Source organism: Siniperca chuatsi, linkage group LG1, assembly GCF_020085105.1.
Source record: "Siniperca chuatsi isolate FFG_IHB_CAS linkage group LG1, ASM2008510v1, whole genome shotgun sequence".
NCBI classification, from domain to species: Eukaryota; Metazoa; Chordata; class Actinopteri; order Centrarchiformes; family Sinipercidae; genus Siniperca; species Siniperca chuatsi.
This window is the reverse complement of record NC_058042.1, coordinates 29,942,263-29,968,432: the sequence shown is the minus strand read 5'-3', so window position 1 is coordinate 29,968,432 and position 26,170 is coordinate 29,942,263. Positions and strand designations below refer to the sequence as shown.

At 40.3% G+C, this 26,170-nt stretch overlaps 1 protein-coding gene across 1 annotated transcript in view; it reads left to right on the top strand.

The window, feature by feature from the left end:
* Window positions 1–26,170, top strand: part of itfg1 (integrin alpha FG-GAP repeat containing 1) — a 144,334-nt gene that overhangs the window by 1,860 nt on the left and 116,304 nt on the right. The window contains exons 4-7 of the mRNA XM_044194728.1: window positions 453–510; window positions 1,097–1,174; window positions 1,305–1,399; window positions 26,066–26,115. Of these exons, the coding sequence (XP_044050663.1) occupies window positions 453–510; window positions 1,097–1,174; window positions 1,305–1,399; window positions 26,066–26,115 (281 nt within the window). The remainder of the gene's footprint in view (window positions 1–452; window positions 511–1,096; window positions 1,175–1,304; window positions 1,400–26,065; window positions 26,116–26,170) is intronic.

The window sequence follows — 26,170 nt, the reverse complement described above, 5'->3', positions numbered from 1 at the left end:
TTTTTTTGTTTCAAGGTTTATATAGAGAGCAAGTATTGTACATTTTCAAGTTTTATTGGGTAGCACTTCATTACAATCTCAAAGGAAACAAAGTTTAATTTATTCTGTTATTTATTTCTGTTAACAAACAAAATGCCATTAAGACATATACCAAGACAAAAAAAATACCTGAGTAGAAACTCATCAGCTAGGGTTTTATTTTCTCAATTTAAGGCCCATTTTTGCTGCAAGACAGATTTTTAAAAAAAAAAAAAAGAAGAAGAAAAGAAAGCCTTTTATTAGATTGTTTTGTGCCCATCTGAATATTTAATTCAACTTTGTTCATAGCTGTTGACATCAGAACCAAGTAAAATCAGTTTAGCCTGATTTGACCTGCCCACTGATTTTCTGTGCTGTGCTTTTGTCAGACCAAGCATCACTCAGGGCCTGTTGAAACTGTTCATTTTCTGCAGATATGAGTGGGTGGCTCAGGCTGAACAAGACCTTTAGTGATCAACCTCTTGTTATGGAGTAAGTATCAATCTGAATGGTGTTTACACAAACTCTACTATAAGTATTATACTTATAATGCTGGTCATGGAAAAAGTAATGTGCTTTATGTTTAGTTTAGCTAGATTTGAATGTTTCCAATCAAGCATGTATTTTAAATATTGTTCCATGTCAAAACACATGTACAATTTTGTTTTATTGTTATATAGCCTGTCTTACATAAGATTCAAGATGCCAGCAAAATGTACTGTACACAGACTTACCAGTTTGTTAGATACACCTGTGTAATCAAATGAAAACCAATACCATATCCTAAATTCAGCCCCCCATTTATTGAAATTGATGTGGACAACATATTTGAAAGATTTCAATATAATGCAGTCCAATACAACACCCCCACTGACTGTGGCCTCAAAAAAGACCATAGAGGTGGATCTACACCTCTGTGACATATCGGTATCAACAACAACAGAGCATGATAAAGTATTTATTTATTGCAGGGCTGTAGCATTAGTTTGTACAGTATGTACCTAATAATCTGTTACCTCAGTGTAAGTTTTAATGAAGTGATTTCATTTCAATCAAAAAAAAAAAAATCTTCCCACAGTTTCAATGGGGACATGATCCCGGACATTTTTGGAGTCACCCGCCCCCCATCCACCGAAGTCTGCTATCTCACCAACAGGTAATGTAATCAATCTCAAACCCTTAGAATTTCCTACGTTTATTTCTAAGGCTCACATACCTTGAATTACTTTCTAAAATGTGGAGCTTTTAAATCCCGCTGTTGCCTTGTGGTTTTTCTCCCCATTTAGAATTCCAGTTTGTCAGAATGCACTGAGTTCACCTGTCAACATGCGCATCCCTCACTCTAACGCTTTCATTGACCTCAACAAGGACTTCACCGCTGGTGAGTCAGTGATGTTCAAGCAATGTCTAACCATGAGAAACAAATGTAAAATGCTTTGGGTTTTTTCAGAGCGCACAGCGAACTCCTCAGGGAAGCTGTGCACACATCAATCAAATCTTTGTATTTTCAGCTATGTATATTTTGTCACAAAACCTTATTTTAAAATTGACAAAGCCTCTTACTTTTTTAACAGCAGATTTCATAGGCTAAGTAGTCATATAACCTGCTAAACCTGTTTTCTTCTGTTCTGTTTTCCTTTTTTTTCACTGTTGGACTAAAATGGCATTTCTGCGCAAGGATATATGACAAATTACCCTTAAAAACTCTAGGAAACAAACCAGAATTCCTGCTTAATGCCTATCTAAGTATTCGGGAGTGTTTCCTTTCATTGCCTCAGGCTGACCATTCTTTGAACGTCCCAAATGAATCATTGCAAGTCCAGCTTTTTGTTTAGCTGTACAAATTTCTGACATTACTGATGGGCCGAAACTCTTCTAAAACAAAGAGTTTTCTGTATTAGGGCAGCAGGGTGATGGAGTGAGTGTAAAAAGGCGTCCTGTAATGGAAGAACAAGGTTTAAGTGGCTGTGACAGCAAGCATCTTCCCTACTAAAATGTCCTTATTCAAGATGGTAGGGGAGTTATTACAAAGCCTACTGCTAGGCTAATACATTTTGCTTGATGTGAATCCCACTATTAAACCAAACATACTTACCTCCCCTTAGACCCCACTGTGTACCTTGCACCTCACATTCTTGACTGCACAATGTGCCATGTGCCATTGATTCACTACAGCTGATACCTAAATCCCCACCACCTTCTTTTATTTTGTAGCTTACTCCTCCACTATGGGCTTCCAGTGTTACCCTACATCAGTAAGTGTTATTAATGTGTTAGGAGAATGCTAGGTATAATAAGACACAATTAATTTCTGGATTGAGATACAAGAAACAAAAATGGAACAAAGAACAACCAGTGCTAAAATGACAAACCCTATGGGGTAACAGGGGTGTAATTCTGCACATTTAATTACATGAGGCCCTCTAAGGACCGACATGCCTTTGGCACAATTGGTATTTTTAAACATACAGGTCTCCTCTCAAAAGCTATACACCAGAAAGTGTAATCTGCAATGTTGTACATATTGAAGCTACAACTCTATTAAAGAATAGGATATATTTTTTAATTTCACATCATACAGTTTTTGCCTAAATGTTTTATTTTCAGTTCAGGTAGTAGTCCCATTGGTTCTAAAATGTGCTCCCATCCACACTCATAGGTGCAGTCACAGACATGCCTTAGTATTTACACACTAGTTTGATAGCTAACAGATAACACTTTATCTGAAGTGAACCCCAGGAATGCATCAATCATTGCTGCACCCTATGGGTGGACTAACCCATACCAGTTGCATAGCTCTTTTCCCCTATTGGAGCCTTAAGCGGGACTTTTAAGAGCCTGCAAGGCTTTGCTTCTTGTGTTTCTACTGTGTTATACAAACCAGAACATTTTGGATATATGTCAGTGAAAAAGTGACACTGCTTTGGATACCAGGACAAGTGTCATTTTTATGCACTTGTGTTTGGTAGGGGAGTGCAGTTCAGTTGTGGGACAGACAATAATGGAAAAATGGCTCTAATAATGATCACGATGATGGTCACATGTAATGACTTTCCAACATCATTATCAACGGCGCCTTTGCAGGTAGAATGGGTTTCCCTACTAATCGAAAGATCAGCTGTTCAATCCCCGGCTTCCCCCAGCCCCCATGTCGCATTGTCCTTGGGCAAGATACTGAACCCCAAATTGATCCACTCTGCCATCAGTGTATGAATGTATGTGAATGGGATGAACTTGTATGTGACTTGTAATGTAAAGCGCTTTGAGTGGTTGGAAGACTAGAAAGGCGCTATACAAGTACAGTCTATTTACCATCATTAAATTAAGAGAAGGGAATAGTAGCAGTAGTTAACGAGACCAGATCTGCCCCACTATTTAGTGGAAAAAGTAGAAGTAGAGTACAGGTACAGTAGAAACAAAAGCGCAACTCGTGACAATGGTTATATGGTATCTTTTAACAAAAATCTCAGAGGATGCACTGCTGCCCAGAAAACAGAAAACAATTTTGCTTCCTGAAGTGCATTCCACAAAGTTTTTCCTGAGGAAACTCCAGGAACCAGACAAGAGACCAAAACATATATTTAATGCCACCAGTTTTCAAGTTGACTAAGAGAACGGAATAGCCATTTTCTTCACCAGTGAATGGAGAAATCACCTCATTCTTGTTTTACAGCATCTCACTCCTGTCCTTCTTCCCACTAAGTGTAGCGCTGTCACTTAGACTTATGGGAGGATTTTTTTTTTTTTTCTGGAAACTAATCCTTGTGTTTAAGGTAATCAGAGAGGATTTAGTCATGTCATACTCACTGCAGGTATCTTTTTGTGCTGTGCGGTTTTATTCCCAGGACTGTCACAATTTAACCAGAGCAGATTTTAATTCATTTTTAATCAGTTTAGGGATTAGGAGAAAGTCAATAAACTTCCACTTTTTAATGGCAGACTTAAAGAAATCCTGGTAGCAATATTTGGTGTTTTGGTTTTAGTACAGATTGGACTGTGTTTGGGCATCATTGGTTTACGCTGCAACTCATCAGTCAGTCAGAGTGATGGTCTGCACATCAGCCTGTCTTTCACTCTCTTGATAGGCTGTGCAGAGCCTATCTCTGCTGTAGGAAATCACCTCTTACTTCCTTTCCCCTACCCATGTGTGCACACCAAGGTTATTATAGTTTAGCATTTTTCATTATTTTTAATTTTTATTTCGTTTTGACTTTTTGTTTTCAATTTCAGTTTAGTTTTAATTTGTTTTTAAAGCGGGTTTGCTAGTTTAGTTGTTTGGGTTTTTTTTAAATACTTTTTTTGTTTTTATTAGTTTTAGTGTTAGTTTTAGTTTTTATTTGTAATATGGGGTATTTGTCAGGGGCAAGATTCAAAAAGGTCAGAAAAAGTATTAATAAGAAATAAAAACAAAACATCATACTAGAGTACAGTACATTAGTACTGCCTGGCCTGGATCTAACGTTAGCTTCTCTTTCGGGGAAGGGGGGCTGGGCGCTCTCCCTTAACTTGTTAGGTTAAGCTAGGTTAGCCTTCTTGTGTGATTTTAGTTATTTATTTTAAATTTTTTTCAAATGGACTTTCAGATTTGTGGGATTTTTCCCCTTGCCAAATGTTTCACATATTCTGTCACCTTCCACTACTACAAGGCTTGCTTTTATCTGTGACACAGTCGTATTCAAAGTAATCCCTACATGGGACTCTGGTGCTTTCTCCCGACTTTCGCCGCTGCCATGATGCCAGCCGTGGCGTGGACGGATTGGCAACATATCACCGACCGTGAGTTGCCGACAGCTGGCGTAAAACTGGCTCAGCTAAAAAATTGGTAGATAGATTTCATATCCACCTGAAATACTAGACTTGTGTAGTGTGAAATAAATTGACAAAGACGAAAACTAAGGACATTTTCTCTATAATTTTAGTTTGTTAGTTAGTTTTGTAAACACACAATACAGTTTCAGTTAGTTGTCGTTTTTTTGTAAAGCCTCGTTTTTTATTTTTATTTCAGTTAATGAAAATGTTTTTTCACATTTAGTTTTTGTTATTTCATTTTCGTTAACGATGATAACCTTGATACACACACACACACACACACACACACACAAGGACAGTGAGCATTAAATCCTTGTGATTTCTTAAGCGCATTCAGCTGCGTTTAGTTTGGTGTGGGTGTATGTGGTGCAGGAACAACAGAGTGGGAGGAGAACCAGTGGGGGAAAAACCCTGCTATGCATCTGCTGGATGTCAGACTCTTTGGCTGCCACTGTCTGTGGGGGCATGCAGATGGAGGGAGACGGAGAGAGAAGAAGAAAGTAGGCAGGAAGTGATGTCGAAATAAAGCTGAGTCGGAGAGGATGAATGGTTGGATAAACGAGTTGAAAGAAAAGGATGGTAGGAAAGAGAAAGGGCAGAGGAAGGGTGGGCGGGGGGGATGAGCAAGACGGTGGGTGAGTCTTCAGCATGGCTCAGCTCACTGTCTGCTGTGACCACCTGCTCCTCTAAGCGCTACCGCCTGGAGCATCACAGTGTGGCTTAAGCAGGAAGAGAGTGAGTTTTAAAGACAATCTGGGTCCTGCTAGTTAGCCAGTTTAGTTTGAGTTGGAGGCTTTTCAACTGCCATTGATGATTTTAAAGATTCATATTGTCTTTATGATATTAAGATAGTGTTAGCTATACTGTAGTTATTAAGGTTTTTAATGTTTTGACCACAGCCTAAATAAATGTGGGTATAATAATACTGGAATTGCCCCTCAATATAATACGATGCAACTCAACATTACTGCAAGCTGAAGCTTCGAAATGGCCATATAGACTTCAGTCAACACCACAGTCTCATCTAAAACCGAACGGGTACAATCATTGCAGGGCTGTTGTATTATATTGCATTAGATGTAGCTAGGGGTGACTAATAAGCTTGCCTCCCAGTATATATTTAACTTTGAAAGAAAGCCCTGTATATCACTTTGTAACTGTTCACAACCAACATCAGCAATGCTGTTTCCAGGATACTTTCTTCATCATGTGTATTTGCATTAATCATTTACCCTCTGGGTTTCTAGTCTTCCAGTGTTTGTTAATGTTTTGACCGAAGTTTGCCAAAAGTTATTTGAGGCACCTCTAGCCACATAATTTTGTAGCTCATAGCGATTAAATATGCCTCAAAATTGTGTAATATTAATGAGTATAAAATTAGGGTATGAATGCACATTAATCTTAATTAATCTTAATTAAGACACGCAGCGTTGAGTTACTGTGGGGAATAAGTGTGAAACACTTGAAAATGCAAATTGGATAAACAGGAAAAGGAGAAAGTTTCAAAAACTTATTGTATTGCACAGAGGCCACATAAGGGATCTGGCAGATACTGGCGGGGCACAAAGTTTCTGTGTAATGATAAAATTCAGACTAATCTTTTTTGGTCCTTTGGCTAATGGGGAATTACAAGTCTAAGTGTAGACCATCTTGATGAGCGTGTCTAAAATTACTGTACGAGGAAGGGCCCTGTCTAATCAAAGTTAACCAAAGGACAAAGTGAAGTAACACATGAAAACACAAGATAGCAAAACAAATTAAGGCTAGCAAAAAATCTTTATGATGGAAATACCATTAAATGGAGGTGGGCTTAAGTGGGACACCTTTCCTCTCATCATTTTGAGCAAGGATTTCTCGTTGAGAAGCAAGGGACACTGCTCTCACCTACCAGTTCAGTAATACAGTGAGTTATTTTGTTAGTTTGGTCCAAGGAGGATAAGGGCTGTTTCAGGGCCATGCCATGACTCCAATCTCAGTTCAGTGTCATAGCTGTAAACAGTCCCATGGTAGTAAATTGGCTGACCTCACTACATCAGTACTGCCAGCGGGGAAAAAAAGTCTGGAATTGTTTCCTGGCCGGTGTCAAGGACTCATTTAGCCTGCTTATTGGACTCTCTAGCCAACCAACCTAGCGGCAACGTACTGCGTATGGCTCATAATCTCTTTTGTTACTATCGTCCTCCTCTAGCCAGTGTCTCTAACAGCAACACATTCATAACAGCTTCATGCACTTTTGTTTCCCGGTTATCTTTTCTCTGTCCTCACACATTGAGGGATCTCAGGTCTCTTTAAGGAAGTTGTTTTTTCCCCAGCTCATTGTATGACTTTTGTACTTCAGTCAATAATATATATGGTACACAGTGTCAGGAGTCAAGAGTGTAAGGAAAGACAGGACAAAGGAGTGGATAAAATATCATAAAATAAGTTTAGGAGAACATGGCTTACAGCCCTTCGCACAGATCCACTGGGATTTTCCTCTGTAAGAGTAAAACACTTCTTCAACGTTTTGACCCAGTTACCACAAGCTGGTTTAATAGTTAGCACCGAGAATCAGTGTTGCCACGAAAAAAGTTGTATGTACAGTATATTGCTATCTTTGCACCACAAAAGCAAAGATATCATTAAGCACTGAGCTGGCTTTGTAGATGTAGTTTTTCTGTTCTGGTTCTGTCTCACCACAGTGACAACTAATTAGCAGGAAAGCAGCTTTTGCGGGACAGCCCTGAGGTTCAGATTTATACAATAGATGGCTGAGGTGAGCAGGTGCTTCAATAGCCCTCAAAGCTCCTTTAATCATCAAAGCTAAATGACCACTGGAGATGTTTTTATCATTTGAATGGTATACACTGGGAGTATTCACCTGCATTAGATCTGTGTCCAGTAGAGGGTCATAGTAACCTGCAGGGGCCATATCACATCATCAATTCAGAAAGAGCACCGCTAGGCAGGAAGCTATCAGGGGCATGATAAGAACTTGTTTGAGGGAAAAGGTAGTAATTGCAAAGTAATTATAGATGCCATTTTGGGAAAAACATGCACAAAGACAGCAATACTGCCATAAGGATTCATTGCTAGGCAACGGGCATGGTAATGCCCTGTGCAGCATCCAATTAAACTAGCTCTGTGTCGAAGTGGCTTGTTGATTGTCTGACTAATAATGCGGTGGTGGGGGGAGAACAGATTTGCCACCTAACATTAGTGGCCAAGAAGAAGAATTGATTGTACAAGGATCAAGTTTACATTTGGATGACAGTGAGACATTCTTGATAGCCATTTTGGTATTTGGGTAATATCACAGAGTGAGGAAGGATATAGCAGGAATTTTAAATAATAGTGATGGCAATTGCTTTCTCTAATAATAATAATAATAATAATAATAATAATAATAATAATAAAGATGATGTTTTATTGCTTCCCTACTCTTGTCTTTCTCTCTGGGTAAACAGTGACTTTACAGCATATGTTTCTATTCCTTTTATCCAATACTCCAAGGGGAGCTCTCATATACAGTACAAGCCTAGTTCATAGTTACATTGAAAATCTTAGGTGATTAACTGTTGGCCTGTCTGATTTGTGGAAGTACTTTGGTCATGTTTGTGACAGCCCGACAAACTGACACTAATGAGCCAGTGTTTTTGAAAAGTTAAGTTTCACCATCCACACAAATTTAGCCACTTGGGCCAGCATTTGAAAAGCTCAGTTTCCGGTGGAGGAAAAGGCCGGCGTAGTGTGGATAGAAAGCCAAAACAAAGCATAATTCGTTCGTTTAGTTTATTTTCAAGTATCGAAACAACTGTCTTTTCAGTGTACACATTCCCTCTCTACCAAAACAGAGAGGAACATATCCCAGTCTTAAACACTCTGCACCCACAGCCACATGTTGGCTACATCTTCATTAACACATCAATTGCATTCACTACTACTCCTTAATTTCTAATTTCCCCCATTTAATAGAGATTTGGAGTTAGCTCACAGGTATGTTGGGAGCGCCTGGTGCGATGCGCCAGCCCTATGGAAGCAAATTAGGGTCATTAATATTTTGAGCTTGTGAAAAGATGTTCACAAATAATTTCACAGCCTGCAGTTGTATAGCACCTTTTGTGTGCATGTGACAACAAATTGCATGCATATATCTAAATGTGTAACTTTGTAGTGTTTGAGTTTTGCAGCTGTAGAAATATTTTGTAATTAATGTGTAATTAAAATAAGTGCAGGAATATTTTCAACAGTGAGGTTTCACACAGTCTGAGAGCAAAAATGAAGTTGCTTGTCAGATTTTCCTAACAAGCAACCATATTTTTTATAACAAGCCCAAAAAAACGTGATTTTTTTTTTTTTTTCAAACGACTTAAAAAAAAAGAAGCCCAAAGTCGCATATTCTAGGCAGACTTGGCAACTCTGCTACAGATGGACGAAGTAACCAGAACACGCTAGAGCCTTTTGCTCCCTGATTGGACAGTTTGACCCCCCTCTGATTGGATGGTCAGTGGGAAACATGCTGATTGGCTAGTCAAAAAATATTCCTGCACATATTTTAATTACACGTACACAAAATATTTCTACAGCCGCAAAACGTTTTGAAATGTGCAAATTATATCTGTGTGCACAAAACGTTTTCACGCATGCACAAAATATTTCTATAGCTGCAAAACTTTTTTACAGAGTCACTTTTTTTTCAACTGCAGGCTGTGAAATTATTTGTGAACATCATTTCACAAGCTCAAAATATTAATGACCCTAGTTTGCTTCCATACAGCCCTTTAGAGGTGTGTCGTTTGTAGCATCTCCGCCTCCAGGAAAGCTGGCGCAGCGTCAAACGGGCAAAAGAGACGGCGTGTTTATTTGGTAAGCACAGGTGTTTTTGCAGATAAATGAATAATAAGAATAAATGAGACAGAGCATTTCCTCTCTGATCCGCACAGCACTGTGACCGTAGCTTGAGGTTATACTGTCTCCCCATGTTCTGTCCCAAAATAAATTGTCTAGAAGAAAGCTACATAGACATGTACAAAGGGCAGTTCTAAATATTGATGTGAGTCACTGTTTAATTTACAGCAACCTGCACCAAGGTCTTTTGTAAAAAGAAATCTCTGATTTTGTCAAACAAACAAAAAGGATGACAATGTCAGTCTGTCTGTCCGGTCCACCACTGGTCCAGACTGAAATATTGACTATTGGATGGATTGCCATGACATTTTGTACAGACATTTGTGGTCCCCAGAGGATGAATCCTACTGACTTTGGTGATCCTCTGACATTTCCTCTAGCAACACCAATAGGTCCAAATGTTCAGATATCCAGTAAAATATCTCATCATCTATGATATATAATCAATATATATCAGTATATCATATACTAGATGGATTGGGTCCAAACTTGGTACAGACATTCATGGTTCCCAGAAGATGTATCCCAATACTTCAGTTTATGACCAAGTACTTGCAATACCTAAGTACCTAATACCATTCCCATCAGCCTCAGCTGTACTTCGTTTAGTGATAATTACAACATTCTGGCATGCTAAAATACTAAATTAAGATGGCGAACATTGTGAGCAAGTTAGCATGCTGATGTTAGCAGTTACCTCAAAGCACTGCTGTGCATAATTACAGCCTTACAGAGCCACTAACATGGCTGTGGACCCTTAGGGCTCTATTTTCGTGCAGGTAACAGAATGCGGTGTCGCACCGGTGAACTGGTATTTTCCCTGGGTGCGATGAGGCTATTTCCTCGACTGCGCTGGTGAATCACCAAAAAATGTTTAATTCCAGTTATGGCATCAATGCCAGCGAGGCAAAATAAAGATTAATGAGTAATTTTTAGCAGCTCTGTAATCCACAATCCTCTTTACAGCCATCTGAAGGTAGCTGATATCTGTTCCATCTCTAACTGGAGTGATGCTGCGCACTGTCGAGCCACAATTACGCATGGCAGATCCGCTGGTTAAATGTTGTGCAACAAGCACCAGACTGTTGCAAAATAACCACAGAAACCTTCGTGCTTACAGTATGCGTACATCAAACATGTTGTTACAATTAATTATTCTACAGTTTTTACTGCAGTGTAAATCAACAGGCGTGTTAGAGACGGACTCATTCAAAACAGTTCACACGGTTCCATGAAAAATCGCAGATCAATTAAAACTTTCACTCCGCTAATAATTCCCTCAGAACCGTCCGTTCCTCCCCCCGTGTCTCCATCCAAACCTCTGGGTAACCGGGGTAAAAGGCTTTTTAACGAGTCTGGCCAAAGTACTGTTTTTTTACACCATTTTTACAATGTAGGTAGACGTGGCAGTGATCAGCAAAGTGGAATTAAACTTTAAAGGTAATTTCAGAAATAAAAGAAAATCCAACATGCAACATTTTTTAAATTCTGTTTTCATTTTATTTATGCCACCTCAAAGGTATTTAACAGCAGATCGTTATTGTATGGATTGTTTTGATGACAAATAAAAACGTGCACTATTACACACAGAAAGCATGACGATCATAGGATCTTCAACATGTCCAACAACAATAAGTTTCCTCTGAGGATTCCCAAACTGTCAGTGTGCCGTGACAGGGAAAGCCCTGTGTTTAAAGGGAATGAAAGTAGTGAATGTGATTGACCATGTTTGTCACAGCCTCTAACACGCCCACCTATAATGTATGGGTATGGGGTCACTTGTTCTGGCATTGTACTTGTGTTTTACTTGAGTACTATATTTCCATTTTATGCTACTTTATGTTTCTATTCCACTACATTTTGGAAGCCAATATTGTACTTTTTACTCCACTACATTTATTTGACAACATTAGTTCCTAGTTACTTTGCATATTCATATTCAGATTATGGATTAAGGTACCCAGCAGTATATAAAGTAGTTGAAATTAGCCTCATTTTTACTAGCTGCAACATTGGTGATACTTACCAGAGGTGGGTAGAGTAGCCAAAAACTGTACTCAAGTAAAAGTACTGTTACTTTGCAAAAACAAGTGCTCAAGTAGAACTAAAAGTAGTTGTCAAAATAACTACTTGAGTTAGAGTACAAAAGTATTTACAAAAAAAAATGACTTGAGTAGCAAGTAACTTAAGAAAGAAAGGAAAAAAGAAAGGAAAAAACACCAGCACACTACTTTTTTCCCCAAGTCTTTTATTTGATGTAGATATGACTGGAATTATTTTAACCACAGATGGTCTTCCTCAGGTAAAGGTAAAGAAGTGAACATACACCTGTATTTATTTATGATGAAATAACAAGTCATCATCTCCTGATTAGATAATCTGCCACACATATATATATATATATAGCTTGTTGTCTCCTGTATTATGATTTGGCAAATAAATCAGCAAATTGTGTGCATGTGCATAATAGACCATGTCTGTTCTGTCAAAAAGTAAATATAAAGAGTCTCAACATGTTACAGTGTCCTTAAACTTTGTTCATTCCAGTATAGCTGTGTTCCCATCACAGACAGCCACAGATCAGGTGTGAGCCCATCACATCCAGGTCTCTCCAATCACATGGAGACAATAAGATTAGAGAAGTGGCTGAAAATGTCTCATATCAGATGACTCATTTAGGCTAATTAGGTGATAATGCTTTGATGTTTCATCATTAATTGCCTATTAAATACAGGCGTGTTCACGTCCTCACTTTTACCTGAGGAAGACCATCTGTGCTTGAAACATTATATCATGTCCGCATGAAATAAAAGTAGTTTGCCTTTTTTTCGTCTGCATAATTTGGCCTCTACTCTTTGGTCTCTCCTCATCAGGCTACACCAATGAGCATGACTAGTTAAATGCACACCTCTCACACACTGTTAGCTTGAATATTTACATTACAGCAGAAAGCAGGAGTAGTAGTAGTTTTGAAACATGATATACTGCGTGCATATATTATTAAACGTATTAGCATTAACACAACAGACACTTACTGCTCTCTTGGCTCAGTGTCAGCACGGTTCTCTGATGTACTGACTTCAGACCGTATCCTGCTACACTGTGCGCTGTTAATTCGTCTGTAAATATTAGCTGCTAGCACTATTTGTTCAAAGCAGCATAATGGCTAAAGCTACAGCGGGAATATGGCTTTCAGAGTCATGTGGAGGCGTGGCTGCGGTAGGATAACAGAGCGCCAGCAGACCTGGGACCAGCTGCCTCTTAACAGATCATGAATGCATAAAATAATAAATAAATAAAAGTAGCGCGATGAATGTATCCAAATGTAACAGAGTAAAAGTAATGATTTTTCTCTAAAAATCTACCCAAGTAAGAGTAAAAAGTATACTGCATTAAAACTACTCGACAAGTACAATATACTCAAACTGACTTAAGCACAGGTAACAGAGTAAATGTAACTTGTTACTACCCACCTCTTACACGTGAATGCATCACTAATTACAATCCAGTGCTATAATATAACTTATTCTGAATTGGGCAATTCTGCATAATGAGTACTTTTACTTTTTGTACATTAAGTATATTTTGATGCTAATACTTTTGTACTTTTACTTGAATGCAGGACTTTTACTTGTGAGAGAGAGACAGGGAGAGAGAGAGAGAAGCGGTGGTCGAGCGAGCTAGAGAGTGAATGCAGAGAGAGAGCAGCGTTAGCGAGAACAAAGCATCAGAGAAATAAAACGTTATTTTCTAATTGTTTCACGGCGGTTACGTTTCTAAAGCACTAATTAACACGACCACGCCTCAGCACAACCCTGCGGGAAGGAGCCACATTGCCGGATTTTGTGTGAATGCAGCCGAAGCCACGCTTCATCCTGTCCCCTGCGCCTGCTCTGCGTGTGTGTAGCTCAGCCCCAACCTCGGCCAAACAGACACACAGATCTGCAGCTCTTTATACATCCATGACACAGACAGAGAGCAGAGGACAGAGACGGAGACAGCGATGTAACCTGGTGGCTACATTTTTAAAGTCCCGGCTTTTATTTTATGAGAAATCACAGTAAGTCCTCTCTCCCATTAGCGCTAGCTTCAGGCCGCAGCTTAGCTGGCTTATCCAGCGCCAGCCGCATGTGTAAAATATAGCGGCTGTGGATGAGAGGGGAGTTGACTGCTGGAAATCAGTATTTAAGTTTATGTTCTGCTTTTTCAATAGTTGTTTGATAAATTACTATTAAACACATTCGGAGAGGATTTGAATTGCTATTTTTATTCTCAATTCTTATCATTTTGGCGCTGGTGATTTTCCGTTGGCACTGGCTACAACCTTTTTGGGGGATGCCAAAAATTCCTCTAAGCAGGAAAAGCCCTGAAACCTTAGACATCCAGAACACCAGGGCATGCCATTTTTATGGTTTTACTGAAGGCACAAACATGGTTGGCTTGATAAGCACTGTCATCCCAGTCTGCAGTATTTCAGGGTTATATCTGTACATTCTGGTGCAAGGCCAAGTGTGGTTGTTGTTGTTTTTTTAACAACAATCTTAATATGTAATGTGCCCTCTGTAAATTTAATTAGTTTACACAAATAGACACACATACAGTTGACATCATCAGTGTACTCAGTGCTAATACAATGCGCATCACTCTTGATGTTGGCACACTCCACTGATGCAAGTCCTGTATACACACACACTTCGTTCCAGTCCGTGGAATGAGCTTTCCTATGCTTGTTACAGTAGTTCCGTGAGCAGTTTCTATTTACACATACGTACATGTGCAGCATAAAGAAAGTGAGCAAAATAGGATGGAAAGTGTGTGTGTGTGTGTGTGTGTGTGTATATGAGAGGGTTCAGCCATAATCCTCCCTATAGCTACTGAACCTACGTTGTTCCCTGTAATGGTTTTAGGAGATTATTTCTTCCGGGAATAGCATTGCTCCATTCTGCGCTGGTGTGTTTTGCCATGTTTGTGAATGAGCCGTTTTGATAGATCGGGGTGGAAGTCACACAGTGTGGAGTAGGGCTACATATTGGCTTAGAGATGGATTTATTCTGCAGAGCTTTTTACTTTGTTCCTGGCCTGGATTCTGCATTTTGTGTGCGTGTGCGCATGTGCGTGTGTGTATGGTGGTTATGTGAGGGAGGGTGGTCGGTGTGTTTCTGTGACTGTGTGCACAATGCACATCAGAACTAACATCGGGGTGTGAGGTACAGTTTATTGATGTTTCTGTACGTGTTTGTGTGAGTATTAGTTGTGCATCTGTGCATGTCTGAGCTAACATCAGTGTGTAAGCAATATACTCGGGTGCACGTTTGTGTGTGTGGTTGTGGTATTGAGTGTGTATATTCATAAAAATCTGTGTGGTTGGTATCACACTGACAGACAGCATTCATTCTTTATTGAAAATGTTGTGACAAAGTTACTAAGCTAGCAATGTTGTAAAGAGAAAAGCATCTTTTGAAGAGAATCTTTCAACCCTCTCAGCCTCTGTCAGACATTTTTACTAAAAAAATATCATGTCATATTTCACTGCATTAACAAGTGAAGTGTATGTGACGGCGCAGCTTACCCTGGCTGTTCTCTCTCAGCTGATAAGGTAGCAGCACAAATGTATTTTTTTTTTTTTAAGTTTTTCTTCTGTTCCTTCTTTCGACACTATAGTAAATCGTCTTTGTGGGCTTTGGGCGAGTTTGGAAAAGCTTGTTTCACAGTCCGATGGTTCCTTGCTAGCAGAGGGACAGGGCCACATATCAATGGAGGTGGCCAGTGAAGATTTGGCTCCGACCCCACACAGTCCCCTCTCACACTTCTAAAAGGGACACTCTGACATTGTGCATTTCGCTATAAATTTTGAGAAACATACTAAAAAGCTTGTCGAGTCATGTGAAGGAACATTACAAAATTCAAATCAATACTAAATTTCAGCAATAGAGAAGATTGTAAATGCGTTTCCCTCACTGCTGTCATGGCCTTTTTACCTGACTTGGGGTAAAAGAGTGACTCTTCAGAATGCCACTATAACTAAGATCATATTAGATTGGAACTACACCCATTTAAGCATCTTCTCATTGGTTGGCTTTGTTTTAGAATTAGAATCTGAGCCTGTGGTCTTTGTAGCCTGAGGTCTTCAGGCAGACACTACCAAGCTATTCCCGTATCATTGTGAAAGGCTAAAGGTTAGCAGGCTTTTTGCTGCCAGTGCTCCGCAGCGTTGGGATGACCTTCCTGAGGATCTCAGCTTCACCGAATCAGTATCATATTTTAAGTCTCTTCTTGAAACAGTTTTATGTAGAGGTCTGCACAAGGCGGTCTACCCTGCAAGTACAAGAGACCCACAGCAGATGTCGGCAATGTGGGTTATTTTTCCTGCTGGGGGCCTATTTGGCTTTGCTTGTTTGGGTGAACCGAAGATGTTGAGCTAATTATGTGACTGTGTGTCCGGTCCATATTGCTTTGTACATTCTGTATGTAATTTTCCTTTTCTGAGCATTGAAAGAAGCACCATACATCAATAGATTGGACTTGATGGTCTGCATATTTTCAGACTAACCTTATCGCCTTGCGTCTCTCTGCTCCCTCCCCGTTGAGAGTGAGGCAACCCTCCCATTATCTATTGGAGGCAAAGTATCTGTTTCACTGGTGACGGCTGTGACATTTCAGAATGCCAAGGGCCCTCCCTCTGTCCAGTTGAGGCATGGATCAGTCCGAGGGTTAAAGACAGAGGGAACAAATTGATGCAAGCAGACGAACACAGAGGGCTTGACTGATAGGCTGCAGGATGGCTTTATAGCACGACTATGGACAAATATACACAAGACACACAAACACAAAAACAAGCAAGTGCAGGCGCACACTCTTTGCGCTTTCATCCTTTTCATTCTGCCTCATTACTGTCAGCCTCATTCAAACTCCATCACACACACACACACACACACAACAACTCAGACACTAACAACACACATAGTGGACATTTGTCCTCTAACCCCCCTAAACAGAGCAATGAGATCGGTCGGCATGGCAGCCTTCCTTGAGCCCATCTCCCCAGCAACCCCCCAGGGGATAGAGCACACAACTGTGTGTCTGCACGTGTGTGCGTGTTTGTGCATTTGTATCTGTGTGTATGTGTATCCCTTTGACAGCCAACGGGGGGATAGGAGTCACAGCTTGTTTGCTGAGTAACAGGCTAACAAATAACCTGCTCAGGGGCATTAGAGACATGAGGAAAAGAGAGGATCAGCTCTGTCTGCCTCTCTTTCTTTCTATCACTTTATCTCTTGATGTCGCTCTACCTCTCTTCATCTTTTCCCTCCTTTCTGTAGGTTCCTCTGCCCCTCTTTCCTATTCTGCCCTCATACTCTATTCTGTTGCACTCACATTTTTTGCCAAAATGTAACTTTCAGTTGCCCCACCAACACACGCACAGATGCACATAACCTGAATGTCTTGGAGCGTAGTGAAGATGAGTGAGGTGACAGTACACATGCACAAACACACATAGCATATCAGACACTAATGCAGCAGTCGCGGTGCTGGCTGTCAGATCCACTCTGCAATGCAGCCTGGATGAACCACTGCGAGTGCTGCTGCGAGGCCTTTTACAGGTACAAGGAGGGGGTTGTAATGCTGCTGCTGTTACTGTTGTTGTTGTTGTTGGCCTCAGATAGCCCCTCTAGACTGGACAGGGATTGGATATTGGAGTGTGAAGGGGGGTTACGTGGGAAAAAAGATTCAGGGAAAAGAAGGAGAGAGAGAGGAAGTTTAAAAGGGAAACGCGAGTTGTCTTCTGATATTGTAATGAGTCACTGAGTTTCTCTCATCAGTTTTTTCATCCTCAATTTAAGTAATGAATGTCTTCATGTTCTGCATTTTCAAAATGAAATGGGGGGTACATTGTTAGTTTATTCATCTATATACTGTATATATTATGTATGATATCTGAGACATTGCTGATTATATTTTTAAAATTTGGTGGAATCCAGGGGAGCAGTTCAGCTCACCGCTGTGTTATTGCAAATTACACAGAACGGCACAGAAGTACAACAACAGTTTAAAAAAAAAAAGAAAAAGAAGTTTATAAACGCATACTTGTTGCTGATTGTCCCAGAGGGGGAGAGATCATGTTTATTGACCAGAATTCTGCATTTGTCTATCTAGACAAGAGACTGATTCCTCAGAAATGCTCACTTACCGTATCACTTGGCTGAATGACACAATGCTAGAGAGCAGGTGAAGGGAAGGACAACAGAGCAGCAAGGAAGAGAGACGAGTTCAGTTATGAAAGGAGTCATGCAGTCATCCAGTTCCAATATATAGTCCCGGCACCATCCAGCACAGTGGAATCAATAACCCTGGCTTTCTCCACTAGCTGACAGCAATAATCTCCTCATCCTCGCAACTATCTTCAATTCAATTTTATTTATATAGCGCCAATTCATAACAGAAGTTATCTCATTATCTCATCTTCACTCTTATGCTGCCATGCAATCACTCCAGAACCATCCAGCATGTATATTATATCTTGTAAAAAAGAGTGTGGATATACAGTGTATATGGTATGTATACTGTATTTTATCTATACAGTATATAGGCCTTGGATGACCCCGTGACCTGACTTTTTTTGTGAGTCAGTACAGAGGTCTAACCGAGCCCTGACAGCTCCATAAAAGCACACCAGCGCTTTTAATAAGCTGCTAATTGGAAGCTTGCAAGCACAGGCTGGCAGAATAAAATGACTGCTCATTTTAGTTAACATCGAGGAGGCTCGCAGTTGCCACAATGCTGAAGGCAAAGGACACATGGAAAAGATCGTGTGGGTGGGTTGGTATGGTGTAGTGTGTGTGTGTGTGTACTTGCACGTGTCTATACTATAGTGGCAGGCATGGGAGTAACAGGGGATTGGTGTGAACAGAGTAATTAGCTACAACTCTACACACCAACTCTCTCTCTCTTCCTTTTCCTCCCTCCCTCGCTGTTCTGCTCTTTTAGCCAACTTGGGTTTGCAGCGTTATTGTTCTGTAATAATCTCTTTTCTATATGGAGGAGAATAACAGTATACTGTGGAGGATAGGCCTTTTCAGTTAGTTAATCACTACAGTGAGGTAAAAATCACACCAGTTTTAGTAACATTACCCATTTAACGAATTGAAAGTTAACAGAAAAATTGAATGTCATAATTAAAGCGCATTCATGTTTTTTGGCATTTCTATTGAGAACTGAAATGCTGCTACATGAATGAAGGGTTTCTGCTCCAAAAAGGCCTGGTTTTCCTCTGTGTTGACAAACCTTACTGATGTAAATGCCTAGTATTAGTCTATCTGGCAGGTTCCACTCCTGTGGTTCGAATTTTGGTGGTGTGGCCGCCCTTTTGTTTACATTTGGGGCACGAATTGTGCCTTTTAATGTGCCCATTCATTTGTCTCGAGTTACAGACCTGTGACTGTTCTCAGTTCACAATTCTTCAGAGTCATAACACCTCTTGATGCACAGCAATGATGCTACTGTCTTGGACCATGGAGTATGGCAGATAAGGGGATATGTGTGTGCAGAGAGAAACAGATAGAGGGAAGGTGATAGTGAGACAAAGCAAGGAGATAGTATAGACTCCCTCCTGCTGCTATCTATTCTCCTCAATGTCAGAGTTCTCCTTCTCTGCCGAGACTTAGCACCCGCCTAGCATCACCCTATCTGTTTATACAGAGGCTAATAGGAAGCCTGGTCTTTATCCCCACACTGCGGCTCAACATAATGGAATAGAGAGACATAATGCTGCTCGAGTCAAACAGTCAGCGGAGGCCTTTAAATTGCTTCCAATCCCCTTAACAAATCTGATGGAGAGGCTATGAATAACTCAAGGGCCGCTCATCTCCCCACGCTCTGCTTCTCTTCTTCTATCCTCTCCAGAAAAGCAGTCTAAACCTGAGTATCAACTTGGATTAACTCACTTTGCTTCACTTTTTTAATTAGGAAGTGCCAGTTTATATTTACGAGACTGATCTATTGCAAGTCCATCTTAGGTTCCAGTTTGAAGATCCCAAACAGACATCACATGCTTGCAGCAAAACCAAGTTTTATGAGGAAAAGTGTGAGAAAAATGTTTCCCCAGGAATTTTAATTTTCTTCCTGAATGGATACAGAGAACATATAATTGACTCTCATGAGGTGAGATGACTTGTTGAAATGACTCGAGTCTGATGGAGTGCACCCTTCAATTTTCATTTCCCCTTTATTTCTTTCATGCTCTCCCCTCTGTCGTGTCATCTAAATGATCTTCCAACAATGCATTGAAATGGGGTGCAGGAAATGTCTAAAATATTGAGGTCTGATGTTTTGTTTTACATTATAAGCCCTCAGTACAAAGAGGCGAAAAAACGTTTATTTACCCCTGCGCAACTGAAAAGTGCAACGAGTGTTGTGGAGTGCGGGTTACCTTATAACTTAGATAACAGGTTGCATCAAACAGGTTAGTTACAACGTAGAGTCAAGACTGAACTTATAATGTACGCCTCCCTCGAGCAGGTAGAAGTTTCTACAATATGTTCACATATCAAAGCGTACATTACGTTCATTCTTTTGAAAAAAAAAAAAACAAAGCCAAACAGAGAAAACCGTCTGTTTTATGTCTCTTACTTTCCGCCAGTGTCTTTCTCTTTGATATTGCCTGAATGCCGCTCTGGATGAAACGTCACTTTCTGTGACAATGTTTTACTGTGAAGCTAAGCTGTTACGATGTAGTAGTTAGTAAACATACGTTGAGCTGGTGCAACAGGCTGCAGATCTCTAGAATGTATACTGTAGGCCTAAGTGAAGAATAACTTCTAGAGAAAGAAACGTTGTTTTTGTTGTTTAGCCTCAAACTAAAAAAAAAACCATTCACCAGCACACTAACTCCCATGTGGTTGCAGATGTTTTAATCCGCAGGAGTGCCTCGTGCAAGTTTTGGTGCCAACAAACAGTAAACACCTGCCCTTACCAGGTTATATCAAGCTCATCTGTGTCCTGATAGAAACAGCATAGAGCCAATCAAACCTTTGTGCAGCGTGCTGATATTTGTCCCAACAGCAACAGCGAGAAGACCTACAGTACCTCCCCAGTTCTGCAGCATGCTGGTCTGTCCTACAGTTTACCTTGTTGTGCGGTTTGTTTTAATATACTTGAGCTGTGGCAGTTATTGTTTTTAACACCCTGTTATTAGCAACAGACACACGCAATTATTCTGTTAGTGTGAAAGGACTGGCTGATGTAGATGATTGGCTGGATCACAACCCGATGACAAAGACATTCAGACGCAGATGCACACACAGATATTTAAATAATGTGCTGAAATCAGCCATGCAGTGTGGGGGCGGGTGTGCGTGTGTTTATGCAGCCTGCTCATCATGTACTCGTTCATGTGGGTGTGACAGTGGGCTTTTTCAAGTGTCATTTGACAATTTAACAAAACAGAAAAATCTGAGTGTGTGTGAGTGAGCGGAGGAACGCAGAAGAAATAATCAAGTGAGATTATAGATTGCCTGTCTTGCAATTAAAGGATTGGCATGCTTTTGCTTTGTAGTGATTTGTTTTGTAAGCTTGCTTTTTGTATTCAGATGCACCTTGAAAACTGGATGGCCTTCGCATCTGGTGTCTGTCTCTCTTTCTCTCTCCCTCTGCCGTGTGTTTTTTGATGCCTAGCGTAGCCATTGCTCCAGCCTTTACAGTTAGCATGTCTTTTATTATCCGGCGACATGACATACCACTTAGAGTTCTCTATCCCCTGTTGCTGTTATGCAACCCCACCCTCCCACACACAAACACATTTATATACCTCAATTATGTATGCATCTTTCCCGAGTGGTGGAGTATGACAGCTCTATTAGTGTATGCTTTGAATGTGTGCATGCACTCAAAGTGCAGAGGGCCACATCAGTGGTGTCGTTGAATCGTTTTAGGTATTGATGTCTGTAGTGTACTAGTGTAGTGTAACCTAAAGGTGATAGATGTGTGACACAGCATCCAGAACAAATGTAATAGCTGCGTAAAGTAGAACAAGCTTGGAGATTAAGTCATATAGCAGTGGAGTATTTCCAGGCTCAGACACATTATTATATGTGCTTTTTAAGTTGTACGTGATTCTTTGGGACAAAACACAATTACAAAAGGCATCACAAGATACCAAAAATCTGAACAGTAGACAAAAAGCTTAACTGTAAATGAGAGATCTAGCTAGGATAAAAAGTTGGGCTACTATTGTAGACATATTGTAACTGCTGTCAAGAGGCTGGTCCTAAAATCATGCAAATGAAATCATATCAAAGGAATATTTTGGAAGGAATAATCAAGACTACAAGGCTTTTGTTTTAAAGTGCTATTTATATATGTAGATAGTTTGGGTGTGAGTTGCCGAGTTTTGGAGACATCGGCCGTAGAGATGTCTGCCTTTTTTGAATATAATGGAACTATATGGCACTCGGCTTGTGGTCCTCAAAATGCCAAAACAATTACATTTGAAAAATTCAACATCCTTCTTTTTGAGAGCAGTTTCATGTAGGAACTATCGGTAGAAAGAAAATAGTTCCTACATGAAACTGCTCCCAATAAGGTCTGTGGATTATCTTAGTAACCGGGTCATGATTTATGGAAAGAGACATTGCTGTTGAGTTTTTCAAATGGATTTTTTGGAGCTTTGAGCACCACAAGCCAGATAAATAGCACAACAGGTAAGAGAAAAAATATGATTTTTGATTTTGGGGTGAACTGTCCCTTTAAACCCTACTGACTGTTCACAACACTACAGCAACGTTCCTGCTCGTCTTTTTCTACTGAGCCTTGGCTCGAAGGGATTAGCAGGCTTTGATGGCCGTGTTGGTGACTTCCAATCACACAGGTCTAACAGGATTACTGGTAGCTCGTCTTGATACTGGGAGAGCCACAGTGCCTGTTTGATGTCAGCGGTGTGGCCTCACAATCACCTCTTCAACAAAAGTCCTGTAGGTGTCCCCTTCACTTTCACTCCTGACCCTTTCACTGTTATCCTGAACTGCTGGCAGTTCTGTAATTGTCAAACATTGTCTTGTTGCAAGATGGGAAAAAATGTAGACCGATTTGTCACTTTGTTTCAGTGGTAGAGTATGAGTGTGGATGAAGTAGGAGTAGATTCTCTGCTTGGGGACTAGGTGACCTTGGTTTGACGCCCAGTTGGAGCTCCTCAATAAATTGTAGTGGTCAAAAAATGTGATAGGTGATCAGTAAGTCAGATTTTTTCCTGAAGCTCTAGAAATGTCCATGAAGCTGCTACAGTGATGCCTGTCAAGTGACATCACTTGAGGCAATTTATCAAACTTCTCTCCCTCTGGAGCCACAAAAAGCTTTATACAACATTTTCACACAACATTTTCACATATGCAGTAGTACTGTATAGTAGCCCACATTAAGAAAAATAGTTGAATATTTGTATATGCTTATGCATGAGGATTTTCTGGATGACTGAAAAAAACATTCAGAAGAACCAGGAAGAATAATTAAGATATAAATATGAGCGTGATAGTGTGCTTTGCTGAGGCGAGCACACAAAGTTAAAACAAAAACTGAGCTGCAAAAATTAAACTGGGGGAAAACAGGCCAATACAAATGAACTTCTTAATTACACAAAGGACCTGATTCACTCTGTTTATGTTCTGTTTGATTCCTCTCTGCTCTGTTTTGTTCTGTTCCTCTTTATAATATCTCTTTTAACTTAAATGAGTCCCTAAAAGGCCCTTGGCGGCCCAGTAAAAGTCCCTGGAACAGTAAAACTGCGTTAAAGTGAGTGATGGTGGCAGCAGTTAGGTTTATATTGCTAGCTAGCAGCTCTTTATGAGACTGTGTAGAATACTTTCTGGCAGGGACTGTGGGTAAGGAAGGGGAGAGTAGAGAAGGACAATACACTGAAGTGGATAATGTCAGAAGGATCACATTAAAATTACCTAATTGCTCAGTTTACCAAAGGGAATTGGCTTCTCTGTCGGTGCATATTTCTCTTGACACACACCTAAAAGTGGATTCCCTCTCAGGACAGATCAGAAAGCAGGGTCATGTGTGGTGCAGTGGCCAAGGAGAAAGTGTCCTGCTCAAGGGCGCTTTCCACTTTCAAGTCATCAGTTTACATCCTCAATGCACTGCCCGACAGTGGCAAGAATCAAACCAGCAAAGGGAACTGCAAGGCAGTTTCAAGTTGGACTGGCATTTAGTAACAGACTAGAAGAAGAGAAATTAGTGGAGAAAAGAGTTTGGCAGTAGTGAACTTGGGTAAAAAAAAGAAAAGAAAAAGCAAGTAATGAGATGAAGAGCAAAGAGAGGAAGTGCCCCCACAACGAGAATGTTAAGTGTTTACAAGATGAAGATCTCTTCGTGCATCTTTCTGCTCCTCCGTCTACCCCATGCCTCTCTCACTGACACACCGCCATCACACTTAATCAGCCAATCACGGCTGGATTGTGTCTAAGAGGCCTGATTGGCTGATTAACCAAGCTCATCAACACACCACCCGGTGTGACTACAAACACACACAGTAACATGGGCAAGCACATACACAATGTGCAAATTACAAGTGTAGTGTGTGTGTGTGTGTGTGTGTGTGTGTGTGTGTGTGTGCACATATGCATAATGTCTGCATGCATTTGTTATCTTATTTGCATTTGTAAAATGTTTTGAGTCTGTGTGGGCAACATGCCTGCAAGTCCACAAAGTTTTAAAAATTAAAGGTTGAAGGTTTTACCACCTGATGCAACTTAAATGTGGCTTTGCATTTAGTCTCAAATATTATGAGATTTTGGTGTGTGCGTGTAAGTGAGTGTGTGGTGGGTGGGAGAGGGTTGGGGGTGTTACAACCTTCTTTTACACAAATTGCAGATAGCTGTAGTTGGGTTTACATAAATAACCACCATCTTTTCTTATGAGCAAACACAAAGGCCGAGAGCCTAAAATTACATTTCTGGGAAATATAATTTATATATAATCTTTTATAATTCTCTTAGTAGCTGGTAATTAAACCACACATTTATATAAAATGTTATCTGTATCTGCTAATAGTCTGTATCAAAGAAACTAAGTCAAAACAGTATTTGTTTTACTGTAAGTTGAAACTCAAAATAAAGTGATGGAAAGGTATTGAGTGGGTGGGCAGTTTCGCTATAGCAAAATCCATAAAAGGCTGTTTGTCAGGAGGACCTACCATAGTGGGAAGCACAAATGCAGAGATTTTGGAGAGCAAGTGGGAAGCATGAAGAGTATGTTTACTAAAACCTAGATTTAAAAATGATAACTTACTGTATCTCCCTTACATGAGGTGGCAGGATGTTCCTGGAGAGTAGAGCTCTCCGTGAGGAAGCTCTTTCACTCTTTTTTTTCCCTCTGTTCTGGAGATGACTGCAGTGGAATCCTGGGATAACATTTCAGAGCACATCCGTGAGAGTACGGGGGGGGCTCAGATGGGTATGCTCAAAGAAAAATGCTTTTCAGTCAATACAGTGCTTGACATGTAGCCAATGAAAGAGAGTGTAATTCAGTGAAATGTTTTTATATATATATATATATATATATATATATATAAATTTAAATATTTTCCCATGCAGAGCACGGCAACACATGGAGTATAGCAAGGTCCTAAGGCAGATCAATATTTATTTCATGTCCAATTGCTGGGGCAGAACCGCAGTCCAGAGAATGCAGCGATGAAAGTAAACGAGGCACATACAAACCGCATTAGAAGTGCTGCATGCAGCCTAAGCTTCAAGAGCAAGGAATATGAGTACAAGCCCAGGTTATAGGATTCCAATAGAGCGAGCTACAGGCATTACCAGGGGGTGAAGCCTCCAGAAAGCTGAGTGAAATCCTGTTGCTTTTAGTGAGAGATCCCCCCCACTATCCTTTTTCCTTCTCTTTGCCTGTTTTTCTGCTGCTGCTTTAAGAAGCCAATTCATCTTTATCGCTTTCGGAATCCCAGCTTTATTGTATATTGAACAGTCACTGTCAGTGCTGAAGTTAATGAGAATGGTCAGAACATATCCAAGACCATCGTGTGTATCACTAACCAAGCTTTGAAATATTTTTATTATTTTTTACCAGTAAGCTGTATGAGCGTGAACATGATAGTGTTTGAACAGTCCTAACATTTACAAGTAGCCCAGTACATTATACATGATGTTAACTCATCAAGTCCGTAAAGGTACAAAGATTCACAGCTAGAGCGCAGTGTACATTTTCATTGCTGTCATTCCCACTAATCTACAGCATTTTCTTCGTAATAGATCAGTAGTCCCTGCTCTATGTTTGATTATGATTGCCAGATGAGCCGATGTCTCACTTAGTGACCTTCCCTTCTGTCTGTCTACTCCAGATTTGTTCCTGACAACTGAAGGGCCTAAGTTTGAGACCTGGATCAGCAAGGTAATAAACTTTTTTTGACTTGTTTGCTTCTTGTTTTCCTGTCCCAGCTCTCCTG